The 9,358-nt window shown below is 45.0% G+C and overlaps 2 protein-coding genes across 4 annotated transcripts; one reads left to right on the top strand and one right to left on the bottom strand.

Annotated features, from left to right (window-relative positions):
• The first annotated feature begins 712 nt into the window (after positions 1–712).
• LOC127316124 (transcription elongation factor SPT6 homolog) lies at positions 713–6,900 on the top strand. Its single transcript, XM_071823863.1, has 15 exons — positions 713–746; positions 856–990; positions 1,168–1,279; positions 1,360–1,438; positions 1,534–1,751; positions 1,911–2,172; positions 2,271–2,462; positions 2,549–2,659; positions 2,750–3,136; positions 3,228–3,338; positions 3,455–4,258; positions 4,423–4,564; positions 4,662–5,824; positions 5,897–6,106; positions 6,242–6,900. The coding sequence occupies exons 1-15, from the start codon at positions 713–715 to the stop codon at positions 6,734–6,736; spliced, it is 4,455 nt and encodes a 1,484-aa protein (XP_071679964.1). The 3' UTR covers positions 6,737–6,900.
• On the bottom strand, positions 4,863–9,020 carry LOC127317801 (omega-amidase, chloroplastic). Of its 3 annotated transcripts, XR_007861473.2 has the most exons (10): positions 8,775–9,020; positions 8,444–8,662; positions 8,283–8,376; positions 8,023–8,097; positions 7,845–7,923; positions 7,697–7,712; positions 7,483–7,585; positions 7,116–7,198; positions 6,973–7,017; positions 4,863–4,936 (listed from the first exon to the last, which is right to left on the bottom strand). XR_007861473.2 is itself a non-coding variant. In XM_051348394.2 (9 exons), the coding sequence occupies exons 1-8, from the start codon at positions 8,904–8,906 to the stop codon at positions 7,125–7,127; spliced, it is 792 nt and encodes a 263-aa protein (XP_051204354.1). In that variant the 5' UTR covers positions 8,907–9,019; the 3' UTR covers positions 6,836–7,017; positions 7,116–7,124. The 3 variants fall into 3 exon arrangements, 2 of the variants coding, with proteins under 2 accessions (XP_051204354.1, XP_051204353.1); XM_051348394.2 differs by lacking the exon at positions 4,863–4,936 and having other exon boundaries at positions 6,836–7,017; positions 8,775–9,019; XM_051348393.2 differs by lacking the exon at positions 4,863–4,936 and having other exon boundaries at positions 6,836–7,017; positions 7,483–7,569; positions 8,775–9,017.
• Positions 9,021–9,358: the final 338 nt, after the last annotated feature.

The following is a 9,358-nucleotide window of genomic DNA, read 5'->3' as shown; positions in this document are numbered from 1 at the left end:
CACTTGACAAGATGATTCTCAAAAGGTTGGGTGGCGACTAGGGTTGTTTAACCCTCTGCTATGAAGTCATAGAAGCCCCACATAGCATCACGACAGGAAAGAGCCAAAGCTAAAACATACACCATGCAAACTAAAGTTATCAGACTAAATAATGATGACACACTTTGGGCAATTTATTAACTGGACTCGCGACCGACTTCGCGTAACGGTTTGGGCCGCTGGATGTTTATTTGACGGTCGAGAAGAGAGCATACCGGTTGGGTCTCTGACAAGGGCACCCTCAAAATCCATCTATCTTCTTAAATCCCGCCTTCCTAGTCGCACCACGAGAAACCTCACGCCTCTCTGGCTCTCGTCCATCCCGTCGATCCCCGGCCACGACCTCGACGTCGCTCCAGCATACGGTTCGCGATTCCCCAGAGGCTGCCGGATTCGCCTCCTCGCCGGCAGCATTCAGGGCACCAGGGCGCATCACATCGCTCCCCCCTCGGGCTAGTCCGCCGGTGTCGCCGTCCGCACGGGCCTGTGTAGCCGCTCGCCCGTGAACCCTAGAATTCGCTGCCGACTCGTGGGGCAATCGTACGGCTGGCGGTCTCCCACGATTGGAGTATATAACAAGGTCCGCGCCTCCTCGTCCTGAGGTTCTCTACACGATCGAGTAACCGACCTCCCTGAACTCTCGCGTCCTAGGGTTTGGGCGATCTCGACGACAATGAGCCCACGAACTGTGGCATCCGACGAGGAAGGTACTCTATTTCTTCGGCGTTTTCGAACGGAAATTCTCACATTGGGCGCGAAATTCGTGTGTGTTTTCTTACTGGAAAACTTGTGCTTAATTTGTTCTAATCCTACCAGACGACTTCATCGAGGCCGACGAGCAGGATCCGCAGCTCTCACACAGGGAAGAGGATGACATGGAAGACCAAGACGATGATGACGGCGAGGAGTTGGAAGGCGGTGAGGAAGATGATGACGACGAGGACGAGGAAGGTCTGAATTAGGGTTATTGTTTCTTTGTGCTATGTGCGGCGTTTGATTTTCTTTTTATTATCTGTGTCTTCTTATTCGAGTGGTTCTGCTCAATTGTCGGATTGTTCTTGCATCAGTTTGATTTTGAGTAGTTGCTTTCTACTTCGATTTCTCATAACTCTATTCCTTCATAAACAGAGGGACAGAATGAGTACGAGAATGATGGTTTCATAGTGGATGAGGATGAAGAGGAAGAAGAGGAACAACCGGGAAGCGATGATGAGAGACGAAGGAAGAAAAGGAAGAAGAGGTAATTTCCTTTTAATATACTCCGTTGGTAAACATTGATAAGTACTGTATGGTTTACCGAACTACAATACATGTGCGCAGGGGATCACACGAGTACACGCTTGATGAGGATGACATCGCGCTGCTCCAGGAGAATAATAATGGCATGGCAAACGAACCTGTATGCATGCTTTAAGAAAATATTTACATGTCGAGAGCTTTCCTGCTTGCTTTTTGAGCGTGCTTGCTAAATTGCACATTTCTGCCTAACTCTAGGTAAAGAAGTATAAGCGCTTGAAGAAGGCAAGAAGCCAATCTGAAACTGGAGAAGGTCCCGGATACGTCGATGATGATGGATCAGGAAACGCGTATGCCGAGGAGAATGTTCAGGATGAAATTATTGAGGAGGATCAACAGACAGGGGAAGATTACATTGATGATGATGATGATTTTATTGTGGACGATGAAATAGACGAGAGAGGACAAGTTGTCAAGTACGGTGATCCTTTCTTATATTTTGCATATTTTTGCGCTAACCCTCTCTGCACCCATGCGTCAAACTAAATCATGTACATACACTACTTTCAAATCGAACGCTCGTCTAAATGCATTTATTTTGTATGTACACACGTACAATTATTGTTGTTTTGCAGAAGGAATAAGGCGTTTAATAGGACATTACGACATGCAGAAGGCGTAACGTCATCGGCACTGCAAGAGGCCCACGATTTGTTTGGCGACGTTGATGATCTATTAGCACGAAGAGCGAAAGATCTTGAGAGGACTGCTTCTAATTCTAGCGCGTTGACAGAAAACAGGCTTGAAGATGAGTTTGACCCAATTATTCTTGCAGACAAGTATATGACACCAAGGGATGAGATAATTAAACAAACTGATGTACCTGAGAGGATGCAGGTAAATACCAGTTGACCAACTTTGATTGCTGGCGCTGATTTGGTCGATAGTGCATATCTAATTTATCTCTCCTTTCAATTTTGTTTCTCATCTGGCAGCTGTCTGAAGAATTGACTGGCACAGGGGAAGAATTAACTAAAGAACAAATGGAAGAAGAAAGTCTATGGGTACACAGCCAGCTCACTGCTGATGGATTTATATCCTTTGCAGGCAATGAGCATGTGAACACAGAGATTGACCAGAAGGACATTCTGAATGTCTTGACCATGCTACATGTCAACAAATTTGAGGTACAAAACTTTGTACTACAAGTTTTTCTTTCGCAAGTTCTTATATGCTTATAGTCTGCCTATGTATATACATTTTCTGTCAACAGATTCCATTCATTGAGATGTATAGGAAGGAGAGTTGTCCGAGTCTGTTAACTGGCTATTATGCCAGTGCGCAGAAGAATGCAGAAGTGGCACCTAAAATGAGGTGGTATAAGGTAACTATTCATTAAACTACAGATTTATTTCCTTACCCCTAGTTATCAAGTTTAAGATATCACTGACACAATCATTGTGTTCTTTAATAGCTGCTTTGGGCTGTTGAGACATTAGATAGAAAGTGGCTACTTCTTCAGAAACGTAAGAAAGCTTTGAAGGGGTACTATGTAAAAAGATTTGATGACGAGAAGCAGAAAATAGATGATGTTACAAGGTTTGCACAACGCCAGCAGCTTCATGACACAATCATTGAAGCACTGAATGATGCCAAATCAGAGAAAGAGGTGGACGATGTTGATGCGAAATTCAATTTACATTTCCCTCCTGGTGAAGTTGAAGTTGTAGGTCAGTTGAAGCGACCAAAAAGGAAATCCATGTACAATATATGTCAGAGGGCAGGGTTACGAGAGGTCACTTACCAATTTGGGCGGAGCGCTGAGCAATTAGGACACCATCTAGCTTTAACAAAGATACCCGTAAGCGATTTGAAGCCCTCAACCTTTATCTTGAACAAAACTACACATACAGCCCCTATTTGACACTTTGTATGCATCTTTTGATTTTCAGGAAGCTGACGAGCTTGACAGTGGGAAAGATTCTCCTGAAGATGTTGCTGCAAATTTCACATGTGCAATGTTTGAAACACCCCAAGATGTCCTTCGGGGTGCCAGACACATGGTACGCAATATATCTCGCTGTTCCGACAAATCTTTATATAGGAATGGGAGCCTCGTTTGAGCTAAGCTATCCATTTCTTCTGACCAAAATGTTCCTCTTACTGTTCATGTTATCAGGCAGCAGTTGAGATCGGTTGTGAGCCCATTGTAAGAAAGCATATCAGGAGTATATTCATGGATAAAGCTGTTGTCTCAACAGTCCCCACACCTCAGGGAAATTTGATTATAGATCCCCATCACCAACTATCGCGCATTAAATGGCTACGGGAGAAACCTGTAACCAAGTTCGTAGGTGCAGAATGGCTTCTTATTCAGAAAGGAGAGGACGAAAAACTCCTCAAGGTCACTGTAAAACTACCAGAAGATGTGAAGAAACACCTCATTTCCGATGCTCGTGAGAATTATTTAAGCGACTGTGTCAGCAAGTCTGCACAGATGTGGGACGAGCAACGGAAGATGATACTGGACGATGCCTTCTCCAGTTTCCTTCTTCCGTCAATGGAAAAAGAAGCTCGGTCTCTGTTGACAGCGAATGCCAAAAGTTGGCTCCGTATGGAATATGGGAAACAGCTCTGGGATAAGGTTTCTGCTTCTCCTTGGAAGAAGAAGAAGGATGAACGCGAAAAGGATGATGATGAGATTGACCTGGATGAGGAATCAGAGCTGAGAGTCATGGCCTGCTGCTGGGGCCCCGGGAATCCTACAACCACATTCGTGATGTTAGATTCATCGGGGGAACTGGTTGATGTTCTGTATGCTGGTTCCATCAGTACTAAATCTCGTGGTGGTGCTGATGAGCAACAGAGAAATAAAGATAACCAGCAGCGAGTTGTGAAGTTTATGACCGACCATCAGCCACATGTCGTTTGCGTAGGAGCATCAAACTTGAACTGCAGACAACTCAGGGAAGATCTTTATGAGGTATTATTATTTCATTTACTTTTCAGTGAGCTTTAGGATATAGTATAATTCTACAAAACAGGAGTCCAGCCAATCAAGACAACCTACTTCACCTTGCTGTACTGATGACAACATTTCCTGTTGGCTGGTTGCTTAGTTTTAAACTGACATCTACCCTTGCATAGGTATTTTTTAGAATTGTTGAAGACCATCCAAGAGATATCAACGAGCAAATGGCAAATTTCAGCAGTGTCTACGTTGATGAATCTGTGCCTCGCTTGTACGAGAATTCTCAAATATCTTCAGATCAACTGCCTGCCCAGACAGGTAATGTCCATCATTTTGATTTACTGTTAGCTCTTCTGACCATGCACTTTTGTAAGTAACTTGCTCTAAGTTTCCATATTTTGACTCGTGTATATAGGTATCGTGAAGCGGGCTGTGGCGCTCGGTCGGTACTTGCAGAATCCATTGGCGACGGTTGCAACACTCTGTGGACCTCGAAAAGAGATACTGTCATGGAAACTACACACCCTCCAAGAGTTCCTTACTCCTGAAGAGAAGTATGAAGTCGTTGAGCAAGTGATGGTGGATGCTACAAATCAGATAGGTTTTGATGTTAACCTTTCTGCTAGCCACGAGTGGCATTCTTCAACTTTACAGTTCGTCGCTGGTCTGGGTCCACGCAAAGCTTCCGCTCTGCAGAAAGAGTTGGTAAGAGAGGGATCTATTTTCAGTCGCAAGGAGCTTGCAGAACCACTACGAAGGAAAGTATTCCATAACGCCTCTGGGTTTCTACGTGTTCGAAGGAGCGGTGCAGCAGCAGCTAGTACTGAAATCATTGATCTGCTTGATGATACAAGGATCCACCCTGAATCATATGCATTGGCCAATAAATTGGCCAAGGATGTCTATGGCGAGGGCGCTCCGCGTGAAAGGGATGAGATGGATGAGGATGAGCAAGAGATGGCAATTGAGCATGTAAGAGAAAGGCCGGACTTTCTTCAACGTCTCAACATCGATGAATACATAAAAAGTATTCCTGAGGATTTACGTAAAAGGGATACACTGCATGATATAAAGACGGAATTACTGTGTGGTTTTCCTGATTGTAGGACCCCCTATGCTGAACCCACTCCCGATGAGGAATTCTGGATGCTCTCTGGTGAAACCGAGGAGAGCCTATCAGATGGAAAGATTGTTCAAGTAACAGTTCGCCTTATACAAGAGAGCCGAATTGTTTGCACTTTTGATTCTGGTTTAAAAGCCATAGTTCTTGGGGACAACTATTCTGATGATGGATTTGACCCAGAATCTCTGCGGATTCATCAAGGCGATATATTAACCGGCAAAATTAAGAACGTGAATAGAAATAGGTTCCAAGTTTACCTAACATGCAAGGACAGTGACATGAGAAGATCATTATCCACAAGGAATCATGATCCGTACTATCATGAACAAGCCATGGTTTCACAGGATGAACTAGATAAGGCTCGGAAACAAAAGGAACTTGCAAAGAAACATTTCAATCTGCGGATGATTGTCCATCCTCAGTTTCAGAACTTGACGGCTGAGGAAGCAAAGCAGGTTTGCTCAACTCATTCTTTTCCCTCTTCCGTTCCATGATAGTATCTGATCTAATCTCTGTTTTTGTGACAGTTCTTGTCAGATAAAGAACCTGGTGAGAAGGTCATTCGACCTAGTTCTAGGGGCCCCTCGTTTTTAACTCTTACTCTCAAATTTTTCGATGGAGTCTACGTACACAAGGACATAGCTGAAAGCGGGAAGGATCGTAAAGATGTGACAAGTCTGCTTCGCCTTGGGAAAACACTGACCATCGATGGTGAAGATTTTGAAGATCTTGATGAGGTTGGTGCATATCTTTCAGCTGAAATGCTTTCATTAAGAAACAGCTAATTCTCCTGTAACAGTTAGATTTCTATTACTCCAGTATTTATTTTTCAGATACTTGATGAATATTTCCTTTAAAAACAAAACGTGCAGGTTGTGGACAGATACGTGGATCCATTGGTAGGCCACCTGAAGAGCATGCTATCTTACCGCAAATTCAGGAAGGGCCTAAAAAACGAGGTGGATAATATGCTAAGGGCAGAGAAAGCAGGGAAGCCTAACATGATAGTCTACTCCTTTGGCATATCCCATGAACATCCAGGCACCTTCATATTAACTTACATCAGGGGCACAAATCCGCATCATGAGTATGTTGGGCTAAACTCAAAGGGCTTCAGGTTTTGGAAGAGGGACTTCGATTGTGTTGATCGCCTCGTGTCGTACTTCCAGAAGAATATCAACAGACCACCAATTGACGCTGGTGCATCAGCAAGAAATGTTGCTGCGATGGTTCCTATGAGAGTTTCTGGTGGTGGCGCAACCGCTTCAGCTTTTTCTCACGCTGGTAACTATTCAGGATGGGGCAGCGCCGGAAAGTCAGCACAGGATGGTGGAAGCAGCGGATGGGGGTCTGGACGGGGCTTGTGAAATTTCTGGACAACTATTAGATGATAGAGATGTGTGTTTTTGTCTTGCTATCTTTCTGTTTATGTGAACGGCGATACTAGTATGGGGCTAACTAATCTGTTACATTTTGTAAGGCCTTATGTTTCAATTGCAAAGTTTTGTAAACAATGTCTAGTGTTACTGAACCCAGGATGTGTTTGCGTCTCATGTAGCAACGTAGCTAGCTTGCATAATATTCCTTCTGGACATCTACCAACCTGTACAGATCCCCTCGTCTCTGCATCTCCAAGGGGATGTTCTCCCTGCACAGATATGTAATCTGAGAACAGACGCAACACCAACACAAACGCAAGCGACAACCTACTAATACTACAAGAAAAAAATAAAACAAATCTTATACCTTACAGCTTCAATCAAAGACAGGTCGATCTCTCCGACGACGGTTGTTTCTTCGTGCCCTGCTGCTGCCAGGACTTCCCCAAACTGTGGCAAAAATGTAAACAGTGGTAAGCTTCGAAGTTCAAAAAACTGATCCAAATCAGTGGCGGAGCTAGCTGGCCACAGGAGAGCCTGGGCAAGACCAGTGTGTCTGCCCGATTGATGTCTTGCCCAGTAAAATAAGCTTTTCCACATGCAAGTCTGCACTGTTTCCAGTGGATGCTAAGCGGCCAAGCCCAGGCAGCTGCCCGGTGCCGCCAGGAGCTGGCTCCGACACTGATCCAAATTATTTACACAAGGGAGCAAGACTCTGCTAATGCCTGTCTTACTGGTCCGATGAGACTTGAATGACCCCAGATCATGTATTCCGAGTGCGGGTTGGGGTCTCGTGCAGGCGAGCAAGTCGCCACAAACAACTGAAATCAAGACAAGCTAGGATAGCTGTTACATCGATTTTAACTACAATGATGAATCACTGCAGCTCACATTTAGTACTCTGTATTATTAAATCAAGAATTAACTCATGTGCTGGATGATGATCACCTGATTGTCAATAGCTCTGAAGGAGTGAAGTGGGCAGTGTATTGGGGCGAAAAACAAAGAGAATTAGCTAGCTATCTGAACAAATACATCATGGTAAATAACTGAATAAAAAAGTGACAGAAATGCTGGAAAAGAGAGATTATGGAACCTGGACTTCTGCATAAGGTCCCATAGAAGTTGCCCGGTGCTCATGTTGAAGGCAGATGGATAGCATACCAAGTGTGCACCTGCATGTGTGGTTTGAGAACGGGCTGAATTTTTACCGGGCATGCTATTGTATTGCTTGGCATCAAGAGGACAGTAGGTACTACAATTGTGAAGCATACCTCTCGCTCGATACAACATCGCTAGTTCCGGAAAGCGGATATCATGACAAATTCCAATACCGATCCGTCCCACATCTGCAAGACAACAGTACAAACGATCCTTACGATGAGCAAAGCACACTAGACGTAACTTCAGCAACGTTCTAACGATTGAGTAAAACGTGGTATCTTAGAGACCACTGTAAACACTAACTAACACTGATAAGATGTTATTTTCTTGCGTGTGAGTAAAATTTGATCAAGAATTTCTAGGTACACACCTGTGTCAACGACAGTAGGTTCTTGTCCAGCAGTGAAGGTATCAGATTCCCTGAAACAGATGTCTCCAGGGATATTGATTCCAAACAAATGCAGCTGAAAAATTCAGTTGTCAGAACATAAGTAAAATCAACACGAGTCAATGAAACATCAGGCTACTTACTTTCCTATGCTTGCCCAGTATCGCTCCATTAGGCCCGATCACACAACACGTGTTGAACAGCTGCCCCGAAGCCTTCTCCGGTATGGATCCACCGACTATAGTGATCTTTCTGGAAGCGGCCACCTCCGACAGCATCGACACCGACGGCGACCCTCCGCCGTCGATGTCCTCGGCGTAGCTTGGCAGGGTCTCCATCGCGTAGGGGCAGTTCCATATTTCCTGGAACAGAGCAACATCGCCCTCGTGAGTTTCCATTCCTGGTCAATTCTTCAGCTCCGTGGCAAATCGAAAGGGCAGTAAGTAGCAGAGGGGGAGGAGGAGGGGGACTTGCCGGCAGAACGACGAGCTTGGCGCCGGCGTCCGCGGCGGTCTCGATGCGGGCGCGCGCGTGGGCGATGTTGGCGTCCTTGTCCGGGGTGACCTGCAGCTGGCACAGCGCGATCTTGTAGTGTACAGGTGCCATGGTGAGAGTGAGACTGAGACAAGAGGGGAAAGAGCCATTGCGTAGATATCGAATTATCGATGCGGGCGGAGGAAGAGAGAGAGGCGGTGGCTGTTGACTTCACGGTGTGCTTGGAGCAGGCAAAGAACCGCCAGTGTCGTTTTAATTTGCCAAAGAAAACCTGAAATGTCATGTTACTTTTCAGCTACACTCCTTTTAACCAGAAATGCCAGTATTGATTCAAGATTTAAGTTGCTTCTTAGTGTGAGAGCGCTAGCAGTTATCTGGACGTTTTGGCTATGTAGAAATGATAAGATTTTTAATGATAAAAACTATTACGTTTTGCAGGTCATCTACTGATGTACAGGTATTCTCCGTTTGTGGTTACCTCTTCAGCGAGTGGAGAACCGGGACCTGTTTACGGAGGTCTGTACACGGTTGGAGGCTACAACGAGGAATATTTTTTCCCTACA

This window comes from Lolium perenne, chromosome 7 (genome assembly GCF_019359855.2).
Source record: "Lolium perenne isolate Kyuss_39 chromosome 7, Kyuss_2.0, whole genome shotgun sequence".
Classification (NCBI taxonomy): domain Eukaryota; kingdom Viridiplantae; phylum Streptophyta; class Magnoliopsida; order Poales; family Poaceae; genus Lolium; species Lolium perenne.
The sequence above is the reverse complement of the archived record's forward strand: the minus strand, read 5'-3'. Positions and strand labels throughout refer to the sequence as shown.